At 43.9% G+C, this 14,243-nt stretch overlaps 1 protein-coding gene across 4 annotated transcripts in view; it reads right to left on the bottom strand.

Annotated features, from left to right (window-relative positions):
• The window catches only part of TMEM266 (transmembrane protein 266), a 138,493-nt gene that overhangs the window by 83,356 nt on the left and 40,894 nt on the right, over positions 1–14,243 (bottom strand). For 2 of the 4 annotated variants that reach the window (XM_036841629.1, XM_036841630.1), the window contains exons 2-3: positions 2,768–2,898; positions 111–299 (exon numbers count right to left, since the gene is read on the bottom strand). In XM_036841629.1, the coding sequence (XP_036697524.1) occupies positions 111–299; positions 2,768–2,805 (227 nt within the window). In that variant the 5' untranslated portion in view covers positions 2,806–2,898. Of the gene's footprint in view, positions 1–110; positions 300–2,767; positions 2,899–14,243 lie in introns of those variants that run through there. The other 2 variants (XM_036841632.1, XM_036841633.1) reach the window with 2 other exon arrangements.

The raw sequence follows: 14,243 nt of genomic DNA, 5'->3' as shown, positions 1-14,243 counted from the left end.
TCTTACTATTCAGTATTTCTCATCTCTGGGCTGCCTCGCTGGAGGTACCCATGGAAACCCAGGGAGTTATGCAAGAGATGTCTTAGCTACTCAACGGTACAAACACCTACCCTTCTCTTTGGTAATCTTCGTCCAGATTTGACAGGAGCTGCGAGCCCGCCGTGGAGAGGTCAACCGCAGCCAGGGGCAAGTCCCGATAGGCAAAGTTCACCAGCTGCACGGGAGCAATGCTCTTGGTTTCTTCGTCTACTTGTTGGGAGATGATCTCAACTTCGGAAGTTCCTCCTTCTGTGGCAGGCCTGAGTTGGGGATGGCAACAGGGCAGAGACATCCCTCAAGAACAAAATGATTTTTCCATTCCCCAAGGAAAAGACGGAGAATGCACCAGAATCTGTGCTGGAGGAGGGCAGGGGAAGTGCGAGGTCACCATTCTTCCCCGCTGGCCAACCCAGGGACTGGACTGAGGCCCTACCAGCCACATCTCCCTCACCAGCTGGGGAAAAGTGGAAGCATGCTCAGATCTTAAAATATGAGCTTTGGGGGGCAGTGTCCTTCATCAAAGGGAGGTAAAGACCTAGATGGAAACTCTGCCAACCAGCAAAGCCAGGACTTAGACTTTTAGGCTTCTCAGTAACTAGACTTTATGTTGGAGTAATACATTCTTTTAAATTGTCTCCCGTGTTTCTTTGTAAAGGTCCTCGGGAATGTTTCTACCATCTGTACCACAATAGAGAAGAGAGGTGTTTGTTCACAACTGGATGTACTGCTGGTGCTTGGGGAGACGACCTGGAGGCCTGTAGGGACCAAGTGAGCCTTGGGGCAGTGAGGACAGGAGGAGCCAGCTGTTCTGGGTGCCACTCCCTTCCTACTTAAACTGGTCCTACTACAGCTCCCTTTATAAGGTTGACAGTAGGAAATGGGGGTCACTTGAACAAATGTCTGAGGGGTTTTGGATCTCCTACTAGGTTACCATCAGGCTCACCTAGGGCACTGCCAGTAACCCACAACTCCATTGGCATTACAGGGCATCTCAACCAGAGGCAGGACTACCTCCCAACCCACCAGAGGTATTTGACAATTGGTGGAGGCATTTGTGACTGTCACATTACCAAAGGAGGTCACTCATGACATAAATAAGAAAGGGGACATTACACATCCTGCAATGTGTTCAGTAACTAAGAACTCTTCTTCCCAAACACCAACAGCTACACTGTGAGGAGATGGTGGGCTGGGTCATCTTCTTTTAACTTCCTGGGCTGCCATCTTTGGTTCCCCCAACACATCCTTGACCCTATTTCATCTTGTAGAATCTGAGGGGCTGGGTCTTGTGCCTCTGGCCAAACAGTGGAGAGGAGTAAAAATTAAATATTTGAGGGAACACTGAGAGGCCAGTTGTAATGCGGCCCAGCCTGTGATAAACTGTTCTGGGGCTCTGGTGCCGATTCCAATGCTGACTTCTGCGGACCTCCTCTGGGGCCTCAGTTTCTCCAGCTGAAGCATGAGGAGGTGGAATAGAGGCTCTACTCTTTCTCTGTGATCTGACATGGATGTGAGAAATATGGAGCAGGCTCTGGAGTGATAAGTTCCTACACTTGGCTGGACAGTTCTACATTCTAAACTTTTCCAACCACCATTGAAAGCTAACCAATAATACACAGTGGCAGTTATCCAGAAAGTGTGGAACTGAATCTGCCTACTTCTCTTTTGCTTGAATCATCCCAGATAATTGAGGAAAAAGTGGGATTTTTCTTTGAACACCACAGGTTGGCTGCCTAAACTACCTGAATTCACCAAGTAATTTCCACTGCCCCACTTCTCTTTTGTAGGCCTTATTTAAACCTTAGCTCTTTGCTACCTGTCAAGCACAGATAATAGTACTCATCATGGTGTGACATTTACAAAATGACTCAAGATCTTCAGACAGAACAGTCACAGGATGTGAAGCTTCTGTGTTTCTCAACAATTGAAATAAAAGTGTGGGTGTTCATGGGGGGAATCCTGGCTCTTCCATATGTTTCCCAAAAAGTAGATGCTGGGTCGAATTTGTTCTTTTGGAAACTATGGACTGCCAAACTGAACACGTAGAGCTTTCTGATCAATGAGATGTTCATGGAGGGCTGGGGTGAGTTTCTGAAACTAACAGGATGTGGCTCTGAGAAGCATGGAATAAGCTACACCTGCCTTCCTGCCCTCTGTTCCCTTCTTGCCAATGGTCATAGTGGTCCAGCACCACCTCTGGCCATGGATCATCTTAGCGGGAGGAGACAAGGCCTCCTTTAGGGGGAATGAAGGTCTCACAGTTATAGCCTGAGTATTGGGACTATTCCCTGGTCTTGAATATGAAGAACAGTATGGTGGACAACACGTATCAGTGGCTCTGTTCTGCACCCCTCACTTTGCCACATGACTTTGGAGCTTCCCATCAAAAGGCAGAGTATATTTCCCCACCCTTGATGCTGTGTTCAGTCATGAGACTTGTTTCGGCCAATCTGATATTAGCAATCCCACTGGATTAGCAATGGGATTACAATCCCAGTTTTGGATTGCAGAATTCCTCTGCCTATTTGAACTAAAAAATGAGATGACATGAATAAGGTAACTCTGAGAAAAAGTAGATTTTAACACATTATTTTAATGTCAGGCTCAAGGACAAAACCACCTAGAGCCCCTCCATCTCTACAGGGCTGGGGAAGGAGCTACTGGCTGTACACCCAATCCTGATGTGCCAACTCAGTATCCACAGAGAGCAGATCCCAAGGCTACTTACTGTGGACTGGTCATGTTGAAAGATGCAACCAGAGCCATGGGTTTTTGGGTGTCTAGTGGGGCTCAGCTGTCTCGAAGCCTGACGTCAGCATGTCCAAGCGTGAGTTCTATAAGGCATACAAATGTGGTGCCCTGAAAACAAATAATTGAATAGTAGGAATTTATTACACTCAGATGTCAAACCAAAGTCCTCCTAAGCGCATCTAAAAATGGAAGCCCTTAGAACTTTCTTCCATATAGACTTTCCTTCAAAGTAATAGTGAACAGATTCCTACCATTACCTATGGCGGATAACAATAGGCAGAATTTCGCTCTTTTTCAGAGATGAAGAAACAGGCCCAGAGTGATAAAGTGACTTTTCTGTGTCACACAGAGATGGCAGAGAGCCAGGTTGGACCACAGCTCTTTCTACTAAATAGACAAGGAAAAACCAGGCTAACTTTATACTTCAGCTTTAGGAATCTCAAAAATAAGGTTTGTCTCAAAAATCTCATTTTCCGGGCTTCCCTGGTGGTGCAGTGGTTAAGAATCTACCTGCCAATGCAGGGGACACGGGTTCGAGCCCTGGTCCAGGAAGATCCCATATGCCGCGGAGCAACGAAACCCGTGAGCCACAACTACTGAGCCTGCACTCTAGAGCCCACGAGCCACAACTACTGAGCCCACGTGCTGCATCTACTGAAGCCCGCGCGCTCTAGAGCCCGTGCTCCGCAACGAGAGAAGCCACCGCAATGAGAAGCCCACGTACTGCAAGGAAGAGTAGCCCCCGCTCGCGGCAACTAGAGAAAGCCGCGCGCAGCTATGAAGACCCAACACAGCCAAAAATAATAAATAAATAAAAATAAATAAATTTATTTTTTTTAAAAATCTCGTTTTCCCAGAAATTTCTTTCTCCCGAGATTTCCCTCTCCTCTGGTAGTTCTGTCTCTGCACTCTTCCAGGCTTTCCTCTCTTCTTCCCAATTGGGTCTCTCCAGGAGACAGGCAGCACACCCTGGAGCCAGCCTGCCTGTGGTCATGAGTGAGGAGATAGACGGGCCCCTGGGCTGGACAGCTGGTGTCTGTCAAGCGGAGTAAAATGGAAGCTTTGTTCTCACCCAGATGCTCCAAGGACAAAGCTAGTGGCAGAAGCTGAGCTCTGCTGAAGTAAAGAGATAAGATGACCACTCCTGAGGTCAAGAAAAATTTCCCTGTCAACACATGCGCAGGAAGGCTCCTTGGGGGTCAAACAGGGAGGGGGCGCCACCCCATAATAAGTGTGGACATACCCCCACAGGCCTCTGTGGTGGGATCCATCCTAGCAAAAAGTTGTGCAAAAAGTTGGGGAGGGTCCCAGGGCCAGTCAGGTGTGAAAAAAGAAACAAGATACTTGGCCAAATGTAAACAAAGACCAGAAGGACTGCCCTATATAAGTGATTTCAATCACCTCTTTACTGCGCTCCTTATTCAGGACGCCTGCACTCCTCTCTGGGTGTGTATTTCTGCCTTGCTTCTGACTTAGATAAATAAACTGTTTCTCTCTGTGCTCTACCATACAGTTGTGCTGTGCCTCTTATAATAAACTTTGTATCTGTTTTGCAGTTTTTGCCTCCTTGAGACGTTTTTGCTTTCAAAGGAGGTAAGAACCAGGGAAGCCCCACCAAGGTGGGCACTTTACACGCTACACAAGGTATTAGCTCTGTGGAGAATATACTAGGAAGGTCTCTGCTTCCACGGACTTTCCAGTCCAGCTGGGCAGGCAAGTGTGAAACATAAAAAACTCCAAAGGGGCTTCCCTGGTGGTGCAGTGGTTGAGAGTCTGCCTGCTGATGCAGGGGACACGGGTTCGAGACCTGGTCTGGGAGGATCCCACATGCCGCGGAGCAACTAGGCCCGTGAGCCACAATTACTGAGCCTGCGCGTCTGGAGCCTGTGCTCCGCAACAAGAGAGGCCGTGATAGTGAGAGGCCTGCGCACCGTGATGAAGAGTGGCCCCCACTTGCCGTAACTAGAGAAAGCCCTCGCGCAGAAACGAAGACCCAACACAGCCAAAAATAAATAAATTAAAAAAAAAAATCTCCAAAATTTTTGGGTACCCTTAGCAGTGAAGAACAAGTAAAACTTGATAAATCTATATTTATAAAAAATAAACATCAACTCCTATACTAATATATTACGGCCAATATAAAATATATATAAAAAATAGAAATGAAAGTGATTTAATTTTAATTTGACTTTTTAGGAAGGAAAATTTCAAATATAGAGAGTTGTAGGGAACTGTATAGTGAATTTCTAGTTAGTCATCACCCACTTCAACAGTTAACAGCTCAGGGACAGTCTTCTCTGTATCCTGCCCTTTCCCCACCCCTCATGATTATTTTGAAAGAAATCTCTGACGTCATTTCATTCATCAGTAAATGTTTCTTTTTTTTTTTTTTTTTTTTCAGAAATGATGTTCCATTTATTCACTGAAAAAGAGGGAGATTAGGCCTTCTTGATGAACTTCTTCCAATCTCCCAAAACTCCCTCTCTGTAAATGTTTCAATACATAGCTTTAAGAATAAGGATAAGGATTCCTTTTAAAAGATGTAACCACAAAACTATCATCACTACTAAATCAACAATATTTTCTTACTATTATCAAATATCCAGGAATTGTTCACATTTCCTTGTTTTTCCTGTAATTTTCAAAGGTTTGATGAATCAGGAGCCAAACAAGGTCCACACATTATGATTGGTTAATATGACTCTTCCGTCTCATTTAATCTGTAGGTTTCCCCCTGTGTCTTACGTTTTCCATGCAATTTGTTGGAAAAACTAGATCATTTGTCTTAGAAAGTTTCCCACAGTCTGGATTGTGGTGATTGCATCCCTTCGGTTTCATTTAACATGTTCCTCTGTCCTCTATGTTTCCTGTAAATTTTAGTCTATAGACTTTAATCAGATTCAGGTGGAACCTTTTTTTTTTTGCAAGACTATAGGCAGTGTCATGACTTCCATTCAGAGACACAGAATGTCTTCTTTTTTTTCTTTTTGTGACATAACAGCCATTGATGGTTGCCTCCTAGATCCATTAATTCATTAGGGCTTGCAAAAGGATCATGCTATGATTTCATCTTTCCTTCTTCATTTATCAGCTTCTATGAAGAAAAACTCCCCCTCATCAACTATTTGATTAGCCTAAGGTACAGTTCATATAGAAAAGGAAGGATTAAATGCTTAACTTTTCCTCCCTTTATTTATTGGTTTTCAAAATAATCTTCCAAAGTCAATCAACAAGGTGTTGTTGTTGTTTATTTTCCACAGTGTCACGGTTTTAAACACTCACTCAGCAGGGGTTGAGTGGGGGGAACAGGCTCACTGGAAACAGGGACGGCAGTTTCCTGGAAGGAGATGTGGGAGTGGGGAAGAAATGATTGGCATCTCCAGTACAAGGCAGAGATGAGGCAGGAGAGAGGGTTAAAATCATATTTGGAAGGACAGTGAGTGGGCTGCTTCAGAAGTTTTGATCCTTAACAAGTAGCACACTTCAGAAGGCAAGATGCCTTAAGATGATGTTTTGTAAAAATAGTATTTTCCAAAGGAAAGAACGCCCAAAGCACAAGCCTAGCGTGAAGCAGGTGTAGTCTAGCACTCTATAAATGAACATCTGAAGTGCAAACCTGCTGTCTCATAAACCCAGTAAAAGCAGAAGAGAAAACCTGTTTTGGATTTACTGGGTCTGGCAGTGGTGGGGAGCAAGGCTGCTTTTTAAACTTTAGTACAATTCCAGTCCTTTCCACTTGTTGCTCATGAGTCTGTCTACGTAATTTTCCAAGACCATATTTGCTTGCTCCAGCCAGATCTGCAAAGTTCAAGCGGGCATCCTAGGAACCTTAGAGCTGAAAAAGGCTTCTAAGATCAAGTAGTCAGTTCCCTGACCTACCAGGTGAGAAAATCCATAATTCAGCTCACCTCTCCCCGGGGTGACCAGGTCTATTCTTCATCTCTTACTAGAGTGACAGCCCCCTTGGCATACATGACCCGCTTTCATATGCATTGCATTGGTTACCAAACCTGGTTTCACTGTGCATCACCTGGAGGCCTTCTGGGAAATATAAATTCATAGGTTACACTACAGAAATGCTGAATCAGAACTCTGCAGGTGGAGTTTGAGAATCTTTTTAAAGTTCCCCTGGTGTTTCTGACATGCAACCATTCCAGTTGACCCTCAATATCAGTGATCTTACACTTTCCATTGCAACTGAATCACCTGGAAGGTTTATGAAGACACCGATCCATAGCCTTACCCACGAAATTTCTAATTTAGTGTGTCTGGGGTGGGAGCTTGAGAGTCTACATTTTGAAGAAACCCCAGGGGATAATGATTTGCTGATCCACAGACCACACTCTGATCTTCTGATTCAGAAAGTTTGCTTGACGTAATAAAGAAGGTATTCTTTCCCAATGTATTTTGCAGATGAAGTTAACTGGTTACAAAGCTAGTGTGGCGGAACTGTCAGCAAAACCTACCCTGGCCAGGCTGAAGATGACCAGATATATCAGTTAGGAATACTTTTATTTGCCAGTAACAGAATATCTGGCTAACAGTGACTTAGGCAGTGAAGACTTTTAATTATCTTACATAGCAAGAGGCCTGGAGGCAGTGGCTCAAAGATATCACCAAGGACCCAAGCTCTTTGCTTCTTTCCATTCCCCCATCCCCTGTGTGATGCATTATTCACACTTGTTGCCTGTGGTTGCAGAATGGTTGCTGCAGCTCCAGCTTGCACATCCTCACAGTAGCTCCCAAACAAGAAAAATAATCAAAGGCTTTCTCCTCACGAAGCTTTGATCTTTTATTCAGTCAGCATTATCTCTCCAAGCCCTCTAGTCAACATCTGATGTCTCTTGCGCAGAGCGGGGTCACACGGCTGCAAAGGAACCAAGGACAACACACAGCTGGCCAAGGGAGTAAGGAGTGACATGAGAGCCTAGACCAATCGTGATTCATCCTTTGGAGCTGGGCATATTGTTTCCATAAACAAATCTCAGTTCTCTTAGCAAGCAAGGACAGGATATAACCAATTGTCTGCCAGACCAAGTTTGGACACGCCGCTGAATAAGTTTCCTGGGTCTCCAAACAAGACTGGCCAAGTGTTGGTAACTGGTCGGCAGGGGATGTGAAAGATGTGTTCTTACCAAATCTTGGGGCTCTCTTAGTTAGAGAGCATTGCATGTGTGTGGGGTTCAGTTTTGACATCCTAAAGCTCGCTGTAGAATCTGCTCCTAGGGAGAAGCCACTCAGGCACCTTTCACAGACATGATGTTCCACACCCCCAGGAGGAGAAGGGTGATTCTTATGCTAGAAGAGAAAGGTTGGTGTATAACAACACGAGGTCATCCTTGTTGTTACCCTGACCCATTCACACCTTGCTCCGTTAACAAGAAGTGAAAATGAAGAAAATCAATCATGTCTCCGAGCATTCTCCCACTCTCATCTCCAGTCCACAGCACAATCCTTAGTGGCTAAGCAAGTGGGCAGGGAGCGCACAGTGGCTCTCTTTTCTAGGTGCGGCACAGTCTCCCGTGGACCCCTCTTACTTTCTATTGTTTGCTCCTCTTCACTTACACAGCCTCTCAACTATTACCAGTCTCATAAAGCAGGGGAAACACAAAACGAGATCACACAAAACTAGATCTGAAATTACTCAGGTATTCCGAGAAGAAAACAAAGAGGACCGTTATTCTAATCCTTCCCTTCCTCTCGATATTTTTTTCCTAACAAACACTTCCCTAAGTTGTCCCTGCTGGGACAAAGGACCTACTGGCTCCTCACCCCTGGCTGGCCTGGGCACAAAAGGATGCCCCCCAGCAGGCATTCCTCAACCCCAGCCTGATGTCATTTTCCCTCCAGAATTCTGCAGAGCTCCTGGGGAACTCAAATAGCTATGATCTGCAGAAGCACCAACAATGAGCTAGGGCTGCAGTGGCTGCCCTGTTACCCCTACCTTTTGCCTTCTCCGTCCCAGTCAAGCAAATCTTAAGCGTAAACGCCGCACTTCGCAAATCTCTGAAGCAATCTTCACCTGTACGTGATGTTGACTAAACATGTTAAGAACCCAGATATAATTAACTTGGCAGTTGAATTCTACATGGCACCAGGCAAGTGACTCTTCTTTGGTAAATGGAGGGAAAAAGTCCTCTTTCTTCAACCCTTTTTGTACTACATATGGTATGATGCAAAAATGACCCCATTCTCACCCTTCCTGTATTTGTCATTGTTACAGACTGAATGTGTCCCTCAAAACTCATATGTTGAAATCCTAATCCCCAACGTGATGGTATTAGGAGGTAAGGCCTTTGGAAGGTAATTAGCTCATGGGGAACGGGCCCTCGCAAATGGGATTAGTACCTTATAAGAAGAAACACAAGAGAGATGACTTCTTAGCCATGTGAGAATACAACCAGAATACCACTGACTGCAAACCAGGAGAAGAGTCCTCACTAGACACCAGATCTGCCAGCACCTTGACCTTGGACTTCCCAGCCTCCAGAATTGTGAGAAATAAATGTGTGTTGTTGAAGCCCCCCAGCCTAAGGTATTCTGTTACAGCAGCCCAAATGGATGAAGACAGTCACATAATTTTCCACTGCCCCTTCACCTGTCACTGGGCTTGGCCATATGACTTGCTTTGTCCACGTAGGCTGGAAACTGTGATGCTTAGTTTTACGTGTCAACTTGACGCATAAAGGGATATTTGGTTAAATAGTATTTCTGGGTGTGTCTGCAAGGGTGTTTTGGATGAGATTAAAATTTGAATTGGTAGACTGAGTAAAGTAGGTTGCCCTCCCCAGTGTGGGTGGGCCTCATCCAATCTGTCAATGGCCTACAGAGAACAAAAGGCTGAGTAAGAAAGAATTCTCTCTCCACCTCACTGACTTTGAGCTGGGGCACCAGCCTCCTGTTTTCAGACTCAGGCTCGAATTTACACTATGGGCTTTACTGGGTCTGGACTTCTCAGCTTCCATAATCCTGTGAGCCAGTTCCTTATAATAAATCTCTTTATTCACACACACACACACACACACACACACACACACACACAGACAATACACATATATATCTATCCTATTGCTTCTGTTTCTCTGTAGAACCCTGACGACCATATCAGCAAACATGCAAAGCACTCGTGTGACTGGGACTGCCCTCTCACGTACACATTTCCATGACAGCCTGCATGCCTGGTCACCCCAGCCAAGGACAGCCAACACCAGCTGCCCACCTCCCCTCCCCCCCACCCCCAGGCATGTGAGTTGGATCAAGACCAGAAGAGTCACACAGCTGTGCCCAGCCTAAATTGCAGGCCCACAGACCCAGGAGGTGAATAAAATTTTGGTTTTTTTTAAAAAATCATTCTTTAGTCATTTATTAGCACCTGTTGTGTTCTAGGAAGTATACCAAACATTGGGGTTATCAAGATAAAAGAGATGCACTCAAGAAACTAGTGGGCTAGTGATAAAGACAGATGCATAGATAGAAATTAAAATTCAAAGAGGTGAGAAGAACGAAGCATTACAAAGGAGTGTTTTGAAAGCTGTAAACTTCCTCATAAATATGAGGTAACTAACGACTCCTCACACTGAGGTACAATCCTCCTCTTCCTTCAGCCATCTGTTAGGAAAGGTTTGTTTCTCTAAGTCCACCAAGTTTTGGGGGTGGTTTGTTATGTGGTATTATTGTGGCAATAGATCACTGATACATTATAGATAAATGTCCACTGCAACACGTAAAATAATACAAAGATGTATATTTTAAAAAAGATAAACCTCTCTCCAGCCTCCATTTTAACCTTCCACTTCTCCCTTGAGGTCTTATGTTAATACCCAGGTGTGGAAACCCTTGCTCAGAATTATGCAAACATGTACTCACATATATAGGCTAATTTTTGTGGGTTTGTGTTTAACAAAACAAAACCAACTTTGCAATTTGCTTTTATCACTTAGCAGTATATAACGGACATCCTTTCTGATCAATAGGTAAAGATTTACATTTTTTCTAACTTCTTAATTCATATATATACACAGGTACAATATATAATTTTATATAAATTGCTTATCATAAAATTCATCTTTAGTGGCACGTGTGTTTTCTTTATTGCCTGCTTCCCCCTCCCTTAATATACATATTCACAAACACACACCAATGTTAAGCTTGTGTATATTTTTCCTTACTTTTCTTTGTGTTTACACAATTATGCACAAATAAACATCTCATTGTTTGTTTTATTAAAAAAATACATTATTCAAACTTAACTGCTCTTTGCTTTTCACACTCAACAGCGGAAACTATAGAAATACCCCTCTCCCAAGTCAGGTAGTAAAACTCGAACTCATTCTTTCATTAAAGCTGCATAATATTCCATGGTATGAATGCTCCGTAATTTAGTTAACAATGTTTCTGTTGATAGGCAGTTTTAGATGTTTTTTTTTTTTTTTGGCCACTGTGAAAAATGCTACAATAAATATCCTTGTATACATTTCATTAGTTACTGGTATTTTTATTTGTATGGGATAGATTGCCAGGAGTGAGACTACTGGGCTAAAGAGTATGTATCTTAAATTTTAATAGTTAAAACAAGACTGCTTTGCAAAGGGCTATAGCAATTCACACTCCACAGCAAAGTATGAAAGTTCCCTTTTGAGGGAGCGTCTTAATCATTTACAAGCTGTTGAGGGTGGCTGTGGACCAAATAAGTCCAAATACTTGCTTAATTATACCCTCTTCTCCATGGGCACTGGAGTGAAAATGGAGGACAAGGGTGAAACCAAAAATAGCAATAGATATCCTTACACCACAAGAAAAGACATAGTTGACTTAGGAACTACCCTGTCATGGTATTTCTATGAGCTGTTTCAGCAACAGTCAATGCCCGAGAATCCTGTTTCCTTCCTTGTGCCATAAACCCTAACGTCTCCCAACCAAACCAACCACATAACCAGTTCCTGGGTTCCCACCTGTGCCCATCTCCTGCCCACCCCCAGGAGTTACAAGCTGTGATCTATGGAAGCAGATCTGACTTCCCTGGGAATGAGGACAGGAGAGCACCACAGTGGAGGGGGCGACTACAGGAAATTCTGGTGCCACTTTCTAACAGTTTCCAGTAATATTTGGGGCACTAACATATATATTGATATACTTGTTAAAAACCTATATATTGATATATAACCTATATATTGATATACTTACTCGTTTAGACTCTTGCTAAAATTCTTCTCCTTTGATAATGATTTTTATCTAGTTGGTCAGGAACTATATCTAATTTAAGCCTGCTATATTTCCACCCACAGTCTCTGCCAGTTTAGAAGTCTAAATGACATGGACCTCCTCAGGTGTACCTGCAGGGGCAGGTCCAATCATGGGAGAGACTAGGACCAACCCCATCCTTGAGGGGCTTTCTCCAACGTAGCTGTTCAAGGGGAGGTAGGGGGACTTCCCTGGTGGTCCAGTGGTAAAGAATCCGCCTTACAATGCAGGGGACATGGGTTCAAGCCCTGGTCTGGGAAGATCCCACATGCCGCAGAGCAACTAAGCCCGTGCGCCACAACTACTGAGCCCACGTGCCGCAACTACTGAAGCCCATGTGCCTAGAGCCCGAGCTCTGCAACAAGAGAAGACACCACAATGAGAAGCCCATGCACCGCAACGAAGAGTAGCCCCCACTCGCTGCAACTAGAGAAAGCCCGTGCGCAGCAACGAAGACCCAACAATGAAGACCCAATGCAGCCAAAAATTAATTAATTAATTAATTTAAAGAAAAGTGGGGGGAGGTAGGGAGCTGTCAGGAACCAAAGGGTGACCTTTGTCCCACTTCCAACAGGACAGGATGTCCTTTGAGTTCAGTGGAGAGAGCCCAGCCACAGCCTTACTCTGAGGGGTGAGGTCAAGGGAGTCTGGCTTCTGGGACCGTGATTTCCAGAATAAAATTCACAGACGCTAAGTTGGCCCACCTCATCAGTAAGCAAAGACATATAAATTCAATCCATTTTTTCTCCTAATGGACTGGGAAAGATTTATAATCCCTAGTACTGATGATGGTGTGGGAAAATGGCCATTCATGCACATTGTTGATAGAAGTGTAAATTGTTGCAAATTTGCTGATGGGTAATTTAACAATATTTATCAAAATTATCTTAACGTGCACACTTTTTGGCCCAGTAATTCAACTGTTAGGGGATACACTTTAGAGAAATAATAAATGCATACACACATATACACATATAGAAGTTTGTTGAATTGTTATAATAGCACAATGCCTAGCACATAGTAGGTGCTCCACAAATACGTGTTGATAAGGAATCAATAAAACAATAAATTGAAAGCAATATCAATATCTATCAATAGGAGATTAGTTAAATACATTAAGGAATTTCTATATTATGGGATTGTCATACAGCTATTGAAAAGGATGAAGTTGAATGGTTGCCTAGAGCTGAAGATTGGGAAGTACTGACTGCAAAGGGACATGAGGGAACTTTTGGGAATAATGGCAATATTCTAAATATTGTGGTGATGGTTCCAAGTGTGCATTTAAAATGGGTGCTTTTTATTGTTTATAAATAGTTCTTTCACCAATGTGGCTATTTTTTTTTAAATGGATGAAGGTGTACTATTCTCATTAACATGGAAAGTTGTCTGCAATATAACATTAAGTAAAAAGGTTACAAAATGACAAATAGATGATGATCCCACTTACATAATATATAGAGAAAATATGTGTGTGACAGGGTGTGGAATAGGACTTTTCCTGTTGTCTCAGAGTTTTGCAGATGCCCAAAAGTTGAGGACAAAGATGGTAAGTAGTCACATTTTCTAAAGAGAGATGTCAGACCATATATTTGGAACATACTAACAGATGGTCAAGCTGGTCCAGTAACTACTACTCCTGACAGCCTGCAGGAGAGAAGGCAAGAAAAACCCATGCCAGGCTCCCAGGCTGGCTGGGGCATGGGAGATGGCCAGGTGGGGACAGAGAGCATTGGTGGGGGCAACCTGCCCTTAACCACCAGGCTAAGCAAGGATGTGGCAACAGTCAAGGATCTTAGTAAAAATTAAACTCAATAGTTTAAGCAGAGTATGCATTTTTAAAGGATGCTGAATGCCAGGTGGGTCAGAGAGCCAGGCATCAAAACTCTGTGGTCAGGAACAGTGACTGGACCCTGGCACTGCTCCAGCAAAAGCATCGCTGATGCCACTGCACCACACCAACATCCTCTCCTTCCTAGCTTCCAAATCCTAGGTCCCAGCTCCCATCTGATTGGCAGAGATAGACCACACTGCTGTATCCTGGCTGCAAGGGAGGCTACCACCTTGCATGGGGGGTGGACTCAACATGGGAATTTCCCCAGATCTAGAAAGGCCACTAAAAGGATGCAAGATGATCACAAATATGGCAAGTGCCCTCTACAGTTATAGATTCCAGGGGACATCTTGACAGGACTCCACCCAAGAAGGCCAGA

This window comes from Balaenoptera musculus, chromosome 2 (assembly GCF_009873245.2).
Source record: "Balaenoptera musculus isolate JJ_BM4_2016_0621 chromosome 2, mBalMus1.pri.v3, whole genome shotgun sequence".
Taxonomy (NCBI): Eukaryota; Metazoa; Chordata; class Mammalia; order Artiodactyla; family Balaenopteridae; genus Balaenoptera; species Balaenoptera musculus.
Note: the sequence above shows the minus strand (reverse complement) of the source record. Positions and strands in the feature narration are given on the sequence as shown.